The sequence below is a fragment of the Thalassophryne amazonica genome, chromosome 17, assembly GCF_902500255.1.
Source record: "Thalassophryne amazonica chromosome 17, fThaAma1.1, whole genome shotgun sequence".
Classification (NCBI taxonomy): domain Eukaryota; kingdom Metazoa; phylum Chordata; class Actinopteri; order Batrachoidiformes; family Batrachoididae; genus Thalassophryne; species Thalassophryne amazonica.
In genome coordinates, this window is record NC_047119.1 from 28,109,603 (window position 1) to 28,127,900 (window position 18,298).

At 37.7% G+C, this 18,298-nt stretch overlaps 1 protein-coding gene and 1 pseudogene across 1 annotated transcript in view; both read right to left on the reverse strand.

The window, feature by feature from the left end:
* Positions 1-1,859: 1,859 nt before the first annotated feature.
* On the reverse strand, positions 1,860-6,421 carry LOC117530079 (annotated as a pseudogene).
* A 3,873-nt stretch (positions 6,422-10,294) lies between these two features.
* Positions 10,295-18,298, reverse strand: part of ddx54 (DEAD (Asp-Glu-Ala-Asp) box polypeptide 54) — a 31,468-nt gene continuing 23,464 nt past the window's right edge. The window contains exon 21 of the mRNA XM_034192466.1: positions 10,295-10,307. Coding sequence (XP_034048357.1) covers positions 10,305-10,307 — 3 coding nt within the window. The 3' untranslated portion in view covers positions 10,295-10,304. The remainder of the gene's footprint in view (positions 10,308-18,298) is intronic.

Genomic DNA, 18,298 nt, shown 5'->3' on the forward strand with positions numbered 1-18,298 from the left:
AGTAAATGGATGCCAAATGCAAAGGGACAAGTCACCCATTTGTTTCACAGCAAACACAGCCAAAATCAGCCTTTAATCAAACTTTGTGCTGACATCGAAAATACTGGAAACCTGACCAAAAAATAAAAATCTAAATAACGAAATAAAAAAAAAAATTACATTTCAATTTTCTAAATCATAGGATACCAAGTAGAAATTCTGTTAAAAAAAAAAAAAAAGTTTAAAAAGTCCCTTATGACATCCTAAGTCATGGTTTTGACATAAAAAATAAAATTATGACTTCAAATTTATTAGTATCTCTTACCTTAAATTACTAGTTAGAAATCACCAATTTTACTTCACAATAATGATTTTGAAATTCAAAATGTTGACAAGACTCATAATTTGGAGGGGGGGGGTGCTGCCATATCATTTCATTGTCATTTTTGTTGTTCGTTGTTTTTCTGGTAGAAACAAGTTTCAAGATGGGGGGGATGATTCTGGTTGCTAATCCAACGTGGCGGAATCTGCTCCGAAACCACTGTTTCTGTGTAAATCTAACATGTTTCTCATACATTATGTAAAAGAGAAAAATAACAAAGCGGTTTTGTAACCTGTTAACACCTTTTGAGTGATTTACAAGACATCTCGCAGATGTCAACATGCATGCGCATCACACGCAGTCAAATGTAACTTCCGGTCTTTTCAAAGCTCATGTATGCGCACACACACGCCGTTAAAAAGTACACACTCATAGAGCCAGGATATTTTAGCATTGTTATATTTTTACATCTTGCCTTCAGATTGTGACTCCATAGGTTTGTATATATATAAAATAAACAAATGCAAAATTACTGCTTTCCAGGTTTTTTTTTTTTAAATCAGATTTAGTTTGACCTGCTGTACTGCAGTATGTTTGAAAGCTTTTGTGACATTCTTTTTACTAACTAATGAAGCCATTGTAGTACTAGTTTTACACCAAAAGTGGGCAGCACATTGATTTTTTTTTTTCTTCAAGGTAAATGTGCAAAGGAAGTGAGGAAAAAAGAATCATTATTTATTCAAATGTACTTTCATTCAATTTTGAGGTTGGTCACATTTTAGAGAGAACCATTTTTTAACTCTGTGACCTTTGACATTTTAAGTGGGTGTTTACTCTACAGATTCAGATACAGTACACTGTCTTCTTGTGGCTTAAATTTCCCAGAAGTATATCAAATTTCAATCAACCTACAACCAACCATCAACAATATTTAAATGTTTTTGGTACATTTGCAAAAATAATCTATATATTTTGAAACCCCAATAGAAAGAATTCCCCATGGACATGAAAACTTGCAAAGGTTTGGAGGAGGTTTGATTTAATAATAATAACAAAAATGATTGGATTTAGGGATCAAGTTTAATAATGGATGACCAAGAAAGCTTCTAAAATGTTGCAAGTTTATTCCAGTTCAGCCCAGTAGGAGTCACTGTTGAACAGCAAACAGTAGATGTGCACAGTTTTTAGCACCAGCCTTTGGTCTAAACTGGACCTGCAGTCAGGATGAAGGTCTACAGCCTGATTACAGTTATTAATTAAAATATCCATGATAAGGCTAATTTTCTTTTAAACTGCAAACATAATTCATTTCCATTCAGGAAAGCTGTGCACAGTAGTGCTGAGCTGTATATGACATCATAAACACTTGTCTCTTGTATTTTGGGATCATTTAATGGGTAGAAACATTTTTCCATACTCAAAGGTTTACAGACAACAGAAGCAAACTCAGTAATATTCACACCAAAGGAAACAAGATTAAGGTGAAGTCTAATAACGTTTTCCTCATCTAGTCTTTCAAAGTGTTAAAGGCGCGGAAAACCCTGCAGGTGAATATTGGCATCGGTCATTTGTCGTTCCTTATGAGTGCCTTTCACCATCACACTTTCACACTCGCATCCTTCTGCATTCGTAGTCTGTCCTCACAGTCGTTTCCTCATCTTGCCTTTCTTTTGACTGCCCCGTCCAAATCCGGACTTCTTCATTTCGCTGAGCCACTTTTGTTTTTGGCGCGGAGCTTCTTAAAGCCGCCGCTCTGAAGGAATTTCTGTTTCTGTTGTTTTTTACGCTGCTTCAGAATCTGCGCGCTGCTCTTCAGCTCTGAGCGCACTCGCCGACCATCGGGCGCCTGCTGGGACCCTGCTGGGCTCTGGAAGGGACGGCCTCGCCGGCCGTGCCCGCGACCTGAGAAAAGTGACCTCGTTAGCTTTGTGACCACATCAGCTAGCGCTAGTTTGACATGTGACTTTAAATTTGAGATTGAAGACGCGCCCCTACCTCCTGCACCCCTCCTCCTCCCTCCTCTCTTCTTCATCTGATCCTCCGTCCTCAACCTTGTATTTTTTCTTCCACTCCTCATAGCTGACACTCCGTTAAAGTCACAACAACTCAATATGGCATTTACAAGAAAGACACAAATACTCACCCTGACCTGCAACCCAACCTCAAACTTGCAAAGGAAGGCCTTAAATACATGAAGTCCTTATGGCTTTATCATGACCCCTGGTGGCCACAATTAGAACTGAAACCCACCCAAAGCTGAACTTGCCCAAAATCTTACTGAGGGGACCTTGTGCTGAGCTTCATCTTAATTGTGCAGCAAATAACTGAACAATACATCACATGGTGATATAAGCACCAAATGCAGCACAAATTCTTCTTAGACATTGCTCTTTTGAAAAAAACCGACAGGCCACGTGAATTTTCAATAGGCGGCCACGTAGGGGTCAATTGAAGAATTACACAGGGGTTAAAATATAAAAATGCTCCAATCATATTGAGAACTATCCCACATTACTTGTCTGATCATAAAGATTCCAAAAAGGTTTAGGTTTGGACTATCTATGACTGAATGTTATGGAGTTATGGGGTAAAAACCTTAAGAATGGTGACAAAGGTCAATTTCAGTTTATACAGGGGTCAAAAGTTAAAGTTGCTCCAATTTTAGTAAAAAATGGTGCAAATTATTGATTGAGCTTCTTGGATTAATAAATGGAATAGTTTTGACTGTGTTGAATGCTTGGTCTCTAAAGTAAAGGTCAAATGATGTTGATGTCCATTGAATTCTATGACATGTAACATATGTTACCCTGTAACGTGAACTAAGCATGATACATGGTGCAAACTATTCCTTTTTGAAACCCTATTAACTCAACCAATAATTAGCTTCACCTTTGAACAAAATTGGAGCAACTTTAACTTTTGACCCCTGTACAAACTGAAACTGAACTTTGTCACCATTCTTGTTGTTTTTACCCCATAACTCTGTAGAATTCAGTCATAGACAGTCCAAACTATACATTTTGGAATCTTTACAAATCAGACAAATAATGTGGTATAATTTTCAATATGACTGGAGCATTTTTATATTTTGATCCCTATGTAATTCTTCAATTGACCTCTACGTGGCCGCCTATTGAAAAGTCAAGTGGCTCGTTTTTTTTTTTCAAAAGAGTAAGATCTAAGGTGTGCTTTTGCCAATTTTGGTGCTTGTATCACCATCTGTAGGATTCTATCTGCTGCACTACAATACAAGAAGTCTTTTTTGTCTGCATACACGTTTCAGAGACTATGCCCCCTGGTGGCCAGAACTAAAATGAAACCTACCCAATGCCAAATTTGGTAAAAAAAAAAAAAAAGTGACAAAATGGTGATTAAAATCATACACCTGACGGAACGCAAATATGTTCAAAGGATACAACTTCTTCTTTTGGCTTTTCCTGCTGACCACCTGACCACTCTCTGTTTTTATCTTCTTCTTTTGGTCTTCATTTCCTGTCTCTCTCACAAAACGCTTCCTCTTGCGGTCCCTAAAAATAAAAAAGGCAAAAAATGTGAACAGAATGAAATGTCAAATGTATGAGAGGAAGAGTGTTTTTATTACAACGTAAGGGAGAAGCAAATTTTCACCATTTCATCATTTTTGTGTGCTGGCTGAACTGCTCTCCCTCGTCTCCCATCAGGTCCAGAACAGCCGAAGAAGCCTGCTGCTCAAAACTACTGCCCTCTCCTCCCAGACTTAACCTAAAAAAAACAAACAAAAAAAAACAAATAAAACAGATATGATATATATTTTAATCAGGTCTGATTTTCATTCAAAAGTGGTTGGTGTGTTCACACACCCTCTCTCAGAGTTAAAGTCTTTGGGTCTGTAGGGGATGTAGAACTCCTCATCTCTGCCTGTCTGTCGGCTTTTCTTGCTCAGCGGTCGGGCTTCTCCATCTTCCTGCAGGCCTCTCTTCTTCCCACCTACAACCTTTGAAAACACCCCCTGGTGGAATGGATTGGAATGACACCATTATCAACAGACGACAAAATTACCATTAAAATGTTGGGTCAATAAATGTAAAAATATTAAATTACAGCACCGATGGAACGTACAGACTAAACCAAAACAAAGCCGACACTGTTCAACCGCTTACTTCAATCAAGGGTTTCAGGGGGCTGGAGCCTATCCCAACAGTCACAGGGTGAGACGGTGTACACCCTGGCCACGACGCCAGTCTGTCGCAGAGCCAAATACAGACAAACACATTCACACCTGCACGCACACCTACGGACAATTTAAAAGTTTCCAGTCCACCTAACCTGTGTGGAATTGGATTTGGGAGAAGCTGGAGCACCCGGAGAGAACCGACGCAAACACGGAGAGAACATGCAAACTCCACAGAAAGGCCACAGGTGGGTATCGATCCCATGATCTTCTTGCTGTGAGGCAAAGTGCTAACCACTAAGCTACTGTTCCAAAGCCCACACTGTCCATTAGAAATGTTAGCTCATGTTCTTTTACATTCTACTCCCACCACCAAAAGTTTCATGTTTTTTTCCCCAGTGAAGAGGATGAACCAGAATCTTTTTCCTTCATGCACATCTTCACATGGTGTGCTACCACTGTTCACAGACATCCACCGAATAGTTTTGGAGAATTTGTGCTTATATGGACAAACTGACAGGGAAATTCCTATATACTCTCCAAATGTTTGTTTGCAGGTCTTTAATGAATCAGTAGATTATCTTCGTTCCATTTTTGGTTACATATCTGGAGCGTTTCAGGTGAAGCTTCTTCCTCTTGGTTTTGCTCTCAGTATTCACAGCAATCAAAAATGTTCATAAGCTGCCTACCTTCAGTAATTCCTCTTTATGATGCCAGTATCACAGACCGAACAGCCCCCCCTAAAAATCCTGTTGACTACCTGCTTTTACTGTGCATGCGTCATTTCGGAGCGCCAGCAGCGATTCACCGATTATCACCTCATTTCTGCTTAAAACTAACTTTAGAATGATTAAGAAGTTTTATTTTGTCATCTGATGGTTAGTAATCACATTATTCCATGTGATAACTTTGGGTGTAGACAGTCCGTCTCAGACGTGCTGCTGTGGTCCCAAATGACACTGCACAGTGAAGGTAGGGCGGACCGATTTTTTAGGGGGGGACCGTTCAGTCTGCGACACCGGCTTTGAGTCCAAGTTTCTCACCTGTGGATTGTCCTCCACTGTGCCTGTGCTGAGGGTGGAAGCCTGTTCGGTGGTGGCGCGGCGCTGCAGCTTGCTCTCTGCCACCAGGTCTCTCTCTGTTTAGTAAATTTTTCAACTAACCGCGTGTCCTTGGAACGCTTGACCCGCATGACTTCACTGGCCACCGTCTTATTGCTGGAATTGATTTCAAAGATGGTCTGAAAGGACGACAGCATTTTTTTGGTGTTATTGCGGAGCAGCAGAAACTACACAAGATTAACGCATCACTGTCAAACTCACCGATTTCGATTTGTAGCCCTGATGGCGTCGACTATTTGAAGGCGCTCCAGTTCTGTTTTCTCGAGTCCTGACCCTAAAACAACCAAATAAAATGGCATTACTCCTATGACAGCGTCCTCACCATCACTGGTCTTTAGGCCATTCTCATCCAACAGACCTAGTAATGGGTGGACCGCTATAACGGACAGGTCTGTGGTTTTGACCCGCCTGATGGACTCGGGTGAAGGGTTTGGTCGGGATTTTAGGTATTGCTTGTAGGCGTTCTCTGAGACTCTGTACAAGTTTGAAGGTCCAGTGAGTTGTTGTGGGATGTGAGCAAATGAGAACCTTCGTCATCCAGGATACTCTGAGGAACGCGGCCAAACACGCTGTCAAATCTGGAGGAGGGGGTGGAGAGACGTGGGAGATTTTGTAGCAGTTTAGACTTTCTCTCGCTCATTTCTTTCACACAGGAGCCACACGTTCTCCAAAGCTCACCTTTTGTGTGTTCAGGTGTGCAAGCTGAAGAGGCCTCCCAAGGAAAAGGTGAAGGTCGTAAACAAAAGGCATCTCATCTGGACAAACCATACTGGGCTGTGCCACTGCGCCCGGCGCGCCCAACACGGCCTGACGGGAAAAGATGGGCGATGCCCAGCTATCAGTAACCATCATTTTACAAATACCCTCCAACGCTTCTTCCCCTTCTTAAGGGAAAACGATCTGCCTACCAACCTCTGTGCAGGAAGAGTTTGGCTTTGGAGGAAAAATGAAATTACCAAACTGGATGAAATTCCAAACAGTATTCTCGTTGTCACATTCGTGGATATTCATTCAGGAATGTCACGGTCTGTAGCCGTCACCACCTGGTGTGTGAAGATGATGGCTACCCACAAGTGTTGGGTGCAGTGTGATGATGTAACGTGTGTAGTCACGTTCTTGCTGGGGAGGCCGAAGCGTTTGCAGGTGGTGGAGTGGACAAGCAACAAGCAACTTGTTTTCAACATTGTGTCGTTATGGAGGTGAGTTCAACCAAAATATGTATTTGGGTGTTTAACTAAGATAATACTGAGTCTTTAATGTAGTTTTATAAAAAAAAAAAAAAAATAAAAAAAAAAAGCGTGTTGCTGTTAGGGTTGTGTGTTGGGAACCAGTTCTTTTCGGGTATCCTTAAGAAATGATTCGATCCATCAACATCAATAGCCTTTTTGCTTAATGATTCCCTTATCGATCCTTCAGAGTGGCCGTTGTTTTTGGGGTTGTTTGTCAGGAAAATGATATTTCTCTACATTGATTACAGACCCTGCAGCGGGTCTGTATAATCAACCATTTCTGCAGCGCGCTTTTGCTTTAAACCTTGAACCAATGAAGCAGTGCTTCGATCTTCGATCTGCTGCTTCATTGGTTCTTTGTTTTATTTCGCTTTATCTTCATTTTTTCCCCACTAAAACCCTAATGAGCATATGTCTATGAGTAATAGTTGCCTTTTTATGTTAAACCGACCTGTTATGGTCTTCTGAAACAGTTGATAGATGTATTTTATAACTTAAAAACGGGACAGATGCTAACATGTTAACATGTCTATGGCATTTCAGTGTTAAAGTTAACATTAAGCTGAGCCATTATTAAGCGTCCCTCCCCAGCGTGCAAAGGATTCTGGGATACTCTAAAACTGCGAATACAACAGAAGTGAGTATGGCCTGGTGCAATATCACATCAGCTCTCCCCTACACACGTTACATATTTAATGGAACCATCGATTTGGCTACAGAATTAGTAGTAGCTTGCAGAGTCAACACTGTGCACAAACCTTCCTACACCTGGTCTACAATTGTTTTATGAACATTATGCCAGGGTTAGGGTGCTAATTTTAGCTATATATGATTTTGATGTGACTCATACAGTAGTGTTCAGAATAATAGTAGTGCTATGTGACTAAAAAGATTAATCCAGGTTTTGAGTATATTTCTTGTTGTTACATGAGAAACAAGGTACCAGTAGATTCTCACAAATCCAACAAGACCAAGCATTCATGATATGCACACTCTTAAGGCTATGAAACTGGGCTATTAGTTAAAAAAGTAGAAAAGGGGGTGTTCACAATAATAGTAGCATCTGCTGTTGACGCTACAAACTCAAAACTCTTATGTCAAACTGCTTTTTTAGCAATCCTGTGAATCACTAAACTAGTATTTAGTTGTATAACCACAGTTTTTCATGATTTCTTCACATCTGCAAGGCATTAATTTTGTTGGTTTGGAACCAAGATTTTGCTCATTTACTAGTGTGCTTGGGGTCATTGTCTTGTTGAAACACCCATTTCAAGGGCATGTCTTCTTCAGCATAAGGCAACATGACCTCTTCAAGTATTTTGACATATTCAAACTGATCCATGATACCTGGTATGCGATATATAGGCCCAACACCATAGTAGGAGAAACATGCCCATATCATGATGCTTGCACCACCATGCTTCACTGTCTTCATTGTGAACTGTGGCTTGAATTCAGAGTTTGGGGGTCATCTCACAAACTGTCTGCGGCCCTTGGACCCAAAAAGAACTATTTTACTCTCATCAGTCCACAAAATATTCCTCCATTTCTCTTTAGGCCAGTTGATGTGTTCTTTGGCAAATTGTAACCTCTTCTGCACATGCCTTTTATTTAACAGAGGGACTTTGCGGGGGATTCTTGCAAATAAATTAGCTTCACACAGGCATCTTCTAACTGTCACAGCACTTACAGGTAACTCCAGACTGTCTTTGATCATCCGGGAGCTGATCAGTGGGTGAGCCTTTGCCATTCTGGTTATTCTTCTATCCATTTTGATGGTTTTTTCCATTTTCTTCCACGCGTCTCTGTTTTTTTGTCCATTTTAAAGCATTGGAGATCATTGTCGATAAACAGCCTATAATTTTTTTGCACCTGTGCATAAGTTTTCCCCTCTCCAAACAACTTTTTAATCAAATTACGCTGTTCTTCTGAACAATGTCTTGAATGTCCCATTTTCCTCAGGCTTTCAAAGAAAAAAGCATGTTCAACAGGTGCTGGCGTCATCCTTAAATAGGGGACACCTGATTCACACCTGTTTGTTCCACAAAATTGACAAACTCACTGACTGAATGCCACACTACTATTATTGTGAACACCCCCTTTTCTACCTTTTTTTACTAATAGCCCGATTTCATAGCCTTAAGAGTGTGCATATCATGAATGCTTGGTCTTGTTGGATTTGTGAGAATCTATTGAATTTACTGGTACCTTGTTTCCCATGTAACAATAAGAAATATACTCAAACCTGGATTAATCTTTTTAGTCACATAGCATTACTATTATTCTGAACACTACTGTATATACTCAACAATTGCCTATTTTTTTCCAAGAGGGAGATTGTATCTGTGGATTTTGAGCAACATCGTTACAACATCTCCTGCCTCGACTCCACTTGGCTGACTTACCAAATCGTAGAGGTGAGAGACTTGACCTGTCATGTTCCCTAACGTGTAGCAGGTTGTATAGTTGGCAGAAGCAGCAGGGGAGCTCCTGAACACTCACAGGCTCATGAAAGAATGATTACCTGCAGGAGATGAGCTACGCGGGCCCTCAAGAGTCAGACTTAACGCTTTTCGCTGCTAAAGATGAATACGGGCAGAGGGAAATGTTTATTTGTCATTATTTCTGTAATCATCCATCAGGATCCTCACACACATTGCCGTGCCAGCATTTGTAACCCTTTGAGCTTTTTGCACGTTTAATTATTTATGACATCAGATTTAACAAAAGAAGTCAGGCTTCATTGTATTAACATTTCTAAAATTATGCACTTTAAACTCATAGTCAAAATAATCCTGTACAACTTGACATGAATTAAATAAAAAATATCAAAGCCCAAAACAAGGGAAATTGAAGAAAAGTGCTTCATGATGGCATACAGCAGAGAAGGATTTTCACTGAAGAAAACAAAGCTGTCACATTTGCCTTGATGGCTTCCATCACTGCTAATGGGTAAAATGTAAGGGATTACAGTCTTTTGCACAACACTGTATAAGTACATCTGTAAAAACATTTGCCACCATGTCACCAACGTCCTTTGGCCAAAACTAATGAAACGTAGCACATGGATGAATGATCGTCACAGCAAAAAAGACCTGATTTTTTTTTTTTAGGTCACTATTTGCTATGATGTTTCTAAAAAAAATAAAATAAAAAAAAAAAATCTAATTTTGATGTCATAAAAAAATCTAAATTGTAGAATCTCAACTGCGCTAAAACCTTTTCATGCCACTATAACTGAAACCATGTAATAACCAAAACTCTAAAATTGGTTCTTGTAACTTTGAAGTACTGCTGACTCTCGGGTAGGACTCAGTATGACTTTGGCCCTAGCACTAAGAATATTAGAAGCCCCACCCTAATCCCATCAAAAATATTTATACTTGAACTTTAAAATTCTCTGGTTTTAGTCTCAGTGTCTCATATTCTCTGACTGATGGACCTCCTTTAGCTCCTCAGGTTCAAGACAACCAATTAGACATTGTTTGCACCTCCACTGAGATCTACTAATTAAGCTGACACCACTCGTCATAACGAAAGATAACATTATTTATTTTGATGATAATGTTTGCTTTATTATGCTAGCATGATTGAGCAAGATTATTTGTTTGGCAAACAACTCCATTGTCCATTCAGGAATCACAACCTGATGAATGAATAAAGGAGAATGGCGTCACCTAAAGGAGAGCAGCCACTGTCTTGGCTACATCATTTGTTAGTTTTTCTGTTGCTCTACTTGAAAGTTTTCCGAAAGAGAAATTATAATTTTTGAATAACATTGACTGCTGTCATTTCTCTCTGTTGTATATTTTATATGTGCATTAATAGCATGTACAGTAAGTAGTAGGTATTGACATTTACTTTAAAATGCCTATTTACACATTGGTTACAAAGTGTTACTGCCCCACTGATGATTATCAGTGCCCCACCGGCCCCTACAAAATCTCTGGAGCTGCCACTGTAATGAGAAGTAAACACAAACAAAATCTATTTTACAAATAAACTTTTTCATGAATCAACAATTAAATACAGTGAAATATAGTCTTGAGTTCCCCCTTCAGAAACTTTGTTGCAGTTTTAACTTCAGGTGCACATAAAACATAATGGGGAAACATTTTCTTTTGCCTAATTAGAGTCGATACTTTACATTGTGGTTCACAGCACGCGGCTCATGCAGAACGAGGTCCAGATGGCTCAGCGGTCCATCCGTCTCCCTCCACCAGCCACTCTGCTTATCGGGAAGTTCACTTCACTTCAAGGAAACCACTGACAGCTTTGTTAATTTGCACCTTTAGCTCTTTTTCCTGTTCCACTGTCACTGCATCTGTAACATGGTGCATCAGCTTTTCTTTGGTATGACGCTGACGTATAGAAGCAAAATACAAGTTGAAGCAAAAACACATAAATGGGTGGCAGACTGGTACAATTGTTTATGTATGTAAAGGAGTAGTTACACTTTTTTCTTCAGGTAATTAAGTGAATCCAATCAAATCCAAGATGTCCGGAAGAACAGAAGGTCCTCGTATAACAAATATCAATTTCATTACAGGTATAACTACCGATTTACTCAGTCAAAGGTTAAAAAGTTATGTGGTTCATAGATTAGGATCATTTCATATTTCATAGGCCACATACTGTTTGTACGATTGTAAGGTTTTAGGCACAAATTTTAAATCACACTGCTGTTTTATAAACGTCCTCTCTTTTTCTCTTTCCAAAGAAAAATCGAATTTGAAATGTCCAAACATTCTGATTGCAACAAAAATCAAATGAGAGTTTTGTTTTTTTTTATCTATTTTTGAACAAAAAATTTAATTAATTAAGAACAAACCATATTGTTATATCAGTTTTTATGTGTCTTTGTAGGTGTACTAACTGGTACATGATGACAAAAACAGCTGTGAGGATTACTCTGTATAAAACTAATGTTAAACTATAATGAAATATACCTAAACGTTTTTTTTTTTACATATAAGATTTTTTTAAGAGCTTTTGTTGATTGTTAAAAACTTTTATATGTATTAAACGTACCAAAAAATTTGTACAGTGGTGCAATAATGCTGGAAAACTTCCAGTGACCTTTAAACATTTGTAAAAAATAAATAAATAAATAAATAAATAAACTGAGACAAAATGTCAATATTTATGCAGAAAATTGGCTATACAGCTCTCTTCGCTGTCAACATCAACAATCTTAAGGTTATTTTCAATAAATAAATAAATAAATTACAGCAAAAGCAGTCCAAACTCATTATAAGGCTGAATTCATACATAGTGGCGTGAGTCTGGGGTCAGTCCAGGGCCCTTAGCCTCTACCCTCAGCGGAACTGAGTTCTTGACCTAGTGGTCATTTGTCCAAAATCCAGGTTAGAACCTGGACAGCTGGCAGAGCAGGAAAATCAATCCAGAGCTTGATCTGCTTGTTACCGCTGGTTGGGAGGAATGAAAGCGTCCTTGCTAAATGACAGTGGGGTTAAAACGACTGATAAATAACCGTGTCCACCAGTTATCTGGCTCTCATTCTGTAATTAGCTGGCAAAGATGATGACTGATGGATCAGGAGATGTTGATGGACTCATCACACTAATGAAAGAAGCAACATCATTCCATTCAAATGGATCCAACCTAATTAAATACTTTATTTCTGCTTTCAATTAATGAATAAACAATGCGACAGGATTGTCACCTGCAATATTTAAGAAGAAATCATTCTGAGAAAGTAGAAGTAGCAAAAGGGTCTAATCTTCCTATCTGAAGTGCTCGTTTGATATGGGGGCGGGGCACAAGGTGTTGATTGATAGTTACTCGGCCTATAGGATCGGTTGAGCTTCCTCCAGAAGGTCACCTCCTGTCTGGCCCCTGTCACTGCACGCTTCCACAACATATCCGGGGTCTCGGCACTCCAATCAGGACAAATAAACCCCGTGCCGCCTTGGCGCCATGCTGCGGCAGCAGTGGTCACGGGCCTTACGTGCCATCCTGGATCTGATGTGAGAAGAGAGAGTTAGAGGTAAATAGGCCTGAGCCAGTCTCATTGTCCTAATGGAAAAGATTACACACCCCTCCTCTCCTGCTGCTACTTTGCTGTACTTTAAGGTCCTCCTGTATTTCACATTTCTATTCCTCAGAATCCCAGATGTAAATATACCCTGTTGTGTTCACACCTGGCTCCACATCAGGACACCTTCAGTCACTCGATCATAAATAATATCACTTAAAATAATCTCACTGGTCACATCTTGGAGCAAAATTTTCGACACTGATCAGTTTGTCATCATTTTTACCACTCGGCTCACAAACATCCAAAACTCTCCAAGTCTAGACTGTTATGACCACAGGAGGTTTTAGGCTTTCACCCCAAGTCTGGTATGACCGGGTACAAGAGCCTCTAGCGCCATCTTTTGCTAATTAAGTGTACTTTAGTTTGAGTTATTTTTCTGTAAAGGCATTTGAAAAATGGCGCATGTGAAAGGCAGAAATATATAATAAAACAGAGGAAGTGGGTAAAATGCAAAACTTTTACATGATGTTGTTGGATTATATGGAAATTTGTGCACAATAAGTTGACAAGGTTGTAAGGAAATCAGAAAATTGATTTCGTATGGAGAGATTTTGTTGAACATATACTCGTACAGTGGTGGGCAAGCTAACCTAAAAGCTTGAATGATTGCTAATCTGCAAACTGAAAAGTTAGCTGTGTTAGCTGCTAAACGCTAAAATAACCACTAACTGGTACCTTTAATTGTATAAATTTAGCCTGGTGTTTTTTTTTTTTTGGGGGGGGGGGGGGGGGGGGGGGGTGTATATAAAACGCCTTAAAAAAGATCTAAAGAGCTGAAATGTTCATATTTTGTAGCCTAAACATGGAGGTTCCCAAAAAGGTTTAATATGCCAAAAGCAGATGATGGTCATTATGTATATAAATAGTTAAATGAACAGTAAAATAAACTGTATTTTCCATTTAGCATACAGTGTATTCACGGTCCAAAAAGTATTAAACAAATAAGAAATAAGGACAAATAAAAATAACCATGGAATATAATTTTAATAATCTCTCTTGACCTCCTGCTCCCCTTCTCCAGGTGATGAACGTTGCCTTTGAATAAGGATTAGTAAAGAAACTCCAGCAGTTTCATGGCTAAACATCATTCTACAAAAATGTTAGCCTACTTAAATTAGCATAACTAAATTTAGTGGATGCTATTTGGTGCACCAATGGTTTTCAAAGTTAGCTGAAAAGCTAATCCGCTGAACCAAAAAATTTGCTTCGCTGACCGCTGACAGTAGCATGTGTTGTTTTAAGAATATCCCATTCATATTTCCACAGCCACATTACATCTTATGTTTGGCAAGATGCTGTGAAAATTCCAACTGGACATAATAATCTGATTAAGGTTTATAAACGTTTACAATTTATTTGAAAATTAGTTGAAGATCAGAATACTCTGTATGTCTTAACTGATTATATCTAATTATCTCAATCATACTCTGATTAAGACGTTTTTCAGGTTAAATTAATCTGAAAATGTTGATTACATGGCAGCATTTTATTCGACTATTGTTTTAATCAGGCTAATATCACAATATTACTGTCCATGTAAAGGCAGCTAATATAAGAGTACAATAATATAATATTAAGAAAGAATAAATAACTAGTATATAACCAAAATAGAACATTTTTTAAAATAACTGAAAGCCTGAAAATGAGTTTTAAAAGCATGTTTTAAATACAAATAACTAATAACAACTGGCCAATTTCTCCAAAGAATTGTGTTATACAGCGTCATCGTCTTGTTATCCAGATTTTGTTTTAAATTCTCTTTTACTTCAGCGTCCAGTGATCATTTAGTTTTTCTGTGCTTCTTTGATCCTCAAGAAGACAAATGAAGTGTATAACCACAAAGAGACAGAATGCTCGCACGGAGTGAAAAGAGTCTGGCGAAACATTCCTCACGAAGGCGGGAAGAATGGAAAGATCTAGTAATAAGGTGGGGGTTTTTAAAGCGCACACTTAGACAATGTCAAATGAAATATGTGTATTTCAACATTAATGACTGAAATATATTAGTTATATTTAAGATAAAATTAATAAATAGGCATAGGTGTAGAAACTAGGGGAAACAGAGGAACATGCCCCCCTCCAACAGTAAATTTTTACACATCACAATTTGAAGGAATAATCATGTAAAGCATTACAGCTACATACATATATGCTATGTGGAAATGAAACAACAATTCTGAATGAATTTCTATGAAATTAGCCAGTGAATTTCTATGAAATTAGCCAGTTTTCTGTAAACAGTAGCGTGGAGACAGAAATTGGACCTTGACTTTTGACCGAACGCAGCCAAAATCAAATTACTTCATCCTATCCAGAGGTCCATTGTGCATAGCATATTTGGTTCAAATTGGATTATGGTATATGTTCTTAACAACCTTGCTAACATACACAGATGCATATTTATAGAGCCCAAGACAAGAACAACATACACATCACTTACTCTAAGATGCTATATTACATTTCACCAGCTAAAGACTCTCTTGAAATGTACGAACTCAATGCTCATATTGTCAAGTTTCCAATTTTTTTTAATTGTCAAAAAGCAGAAAAAGCAACGGGAATGTCAGGGGGAAATGGCAAAAATGAATATGTGATCAAATCTGAATAAATATCAAATCTAATTTTCATTTTAATGTTTTTATTTAATATAATAACCTTAACAGAAATATAATAATGTTATTTTTTCAGTTTACTTTTTCATTGAAACTATTCCTGTGACTATGAAAATAGGTTTTATTTATTATATTCCTTCTTATTATTAATTAATTTTTCATCAGGAATCCAAACTAGAGATTGTTAGCTACCATATATCACTTGACTGGCAGTGACATACACACTTGATGTGCACAGTCAAAGGTCTGACACTGTGTGCGATCACACTTGTAGAGAATTTTGTGCATGTCTCCATCTCTTCACTGATCTCAGGACAGTCTTACAGTCAAATCCCATTAATCATCATACAGGCAGACTTTTTCTGTACATCAATAATATAAAGCTGATGACAGAGAGCATGAAAACGTTTGACAGAAGCACAGATGCACACTGATGGTAAAAATCCTTTAAATAATTGCTGTAGGTATATAAAATCGAATGTGTTACAGACATATTTGGGAAGTCAAGGGTTGCTTTAGGAAGCCGGGGTCAGTTCTGACAGAGGCGGGGTGGAAGGTGTTGAGTAGATGCAAGCGAGTTGGAGCGACAGTGTAGATAACCCATTTTCCACCCATGCAGAGCTCACCTCTTTATAAGGGCCTTGTGACTGGGCCCCAGGCACCTGAGCATCCCCAAAAATAACCTCTGCTGTGGCTCCGTGCCAGCATGTTTAACAGCAAACCACTGCATGCTACAGTCACATAACCACATGTGCCACCTTCAGACTTTTATTTTTATTACTTGACAATGACTTTTTATTCATCAATTTATCGTGAAACTATTTTTTTGAGTAGCTTCCAAGCAATTTTTTTTTGTTCTGTACCCCAAAGCATCAAAATTATCATAAAATTCCTCAATGCTGTTTAGTTGAAGTAAAATATGATTCATATTTGTACTAATGAAAATTATCTTACTATTTTAAAATCAAAAAATAGTGCTGCAAATTTATTTCAAACTAGTACTCATAGCAGATAAGATTATTGTGTTGGAAAACAAATGGGGAAAAAAGGAAGTCATGTAGTAAATCACACACTCAAAACATTAAACACTGACTTTAGTTGCATTTATTTTGTCCACGGGTTCTACAAAATTGTGTTAGGCAACTTAAAAGCATAAATAAGTTAATCGAACTAATTATATTGAATTGTTAGAAAAAAATATTTGACCTAAAGATGGATTTTAAGTAAAATGAAAAGGAAAAAGGAGGCAAAGCATTGTGGCAAAAATTGGAAGCTTTAAATAAAAACTGCATTTCTTATGAATCACTCGTGAGGAAACTGTTTATAGCAGTTAAATAGAGTTCAAAAGGTTCACTCTGGCTTTTAGTGGTTGATTTATCTTAGCACATTTAAATGTATTATCTTTGATGTACAACAGTTTTAAATCATTTCTAATCATATTATCTAATGTACCTGGATTCAAGACATTTTATGTTTGATTTAGATAATTATAAAATAATGGGAGCGCAATATTAGAACTTTGCTTAATAATTACGTGAGTTGCATCCCAATAAAATTATACTGAATTTAGCTCATTTTCCTGCTGTTTTTTAAAAAGCTGATTTAAACAGCTTCGAAAACAGTCTTAAGGTGTCTTCAAATCACTTTGTTGTGCATCAATGTACATAGACAGAAGCTGCACTAAAAGAGCAACATTTAAATGCCATATCAATAATTCTCTTTTTCAGTGTGAAACTGAAACAATTATCAAATATACAAAAGTAACTAAAAGGAAGACATTCATGAGTCATTTGTTAAAATTTTAAAATTGGAGTTTGTTTTTTCTTAAGATTTTGCTGTGCACATTCTTTCAAGGGGCACCCCACACATTGTGCCCAAACCCAGGATGGGTCCATTTTCTTACTTAAAATAAATACAACAAACCTAACCTTTATTTTCTAGCTTTTTCACAGTCACAGGAATAGTTTCAATGACACAAAATACAGTGTGGAAATACACTGGGAGTGTGATAAAATATAACGCAATGTTAAAAATATCCTCAGCCTATGAGCATTGTGTTCTTTATAATTTGCAGTTTTTTAATTAATTATTAAGATCCTGTTGTCTTACATATAATTTGTACATGTTCCTATTAAATTATCATTTGTTCATGTTGTAGATCACCCTCTGTGCATTTGCAGTTATTAATGACACAAATTTAACTTCATAGGAAGATAGCTTTGAGTTAGCGAAAGTTAGCATGCAAGCTAACGTCTGGAAAATGTCTTGTAAATGACTCCAGAGGTGTTATCAGGTTACAAAAACAGCGTTTTCAGTTTTAGAAGTGTTTATTTCTCGCTAGTTTTTACATAATATATGAGAAACATGTATATATAAATACACAAAACAAAGCGGTTTGAAGAGACTGATGTCACAATGCAACTGGCACAGACGGACAGACAGATGGACGAAATGCCTTCACCCGATGGCCATATTTGATGGCCTGGGGTAAAAACTGTAGTAGCACCTTTAAAAACAGCTTCAACTGATAATACTCAAATGAATTAAGTTTGTCTGAATTAAGCTTAATTTTTTCACTTAATTTGAATCAAATAATTAATTTTAGTGTTACACATTTAAGCACCTTTTATGTTGGTCCAACAATTCTGTTTGTTCAGTGTAAAACTGGTACAGTTATAACACTTTTCTTTGTCTGTTTTGGTTAATTAATCCTTTAAATGCCACATTTAATAGAAAAATGTAACAAAAATAAAGACATATTATCAGTCATCAATTTAAACTTCAATTTACACATACATACATACACATATATATATATATATAT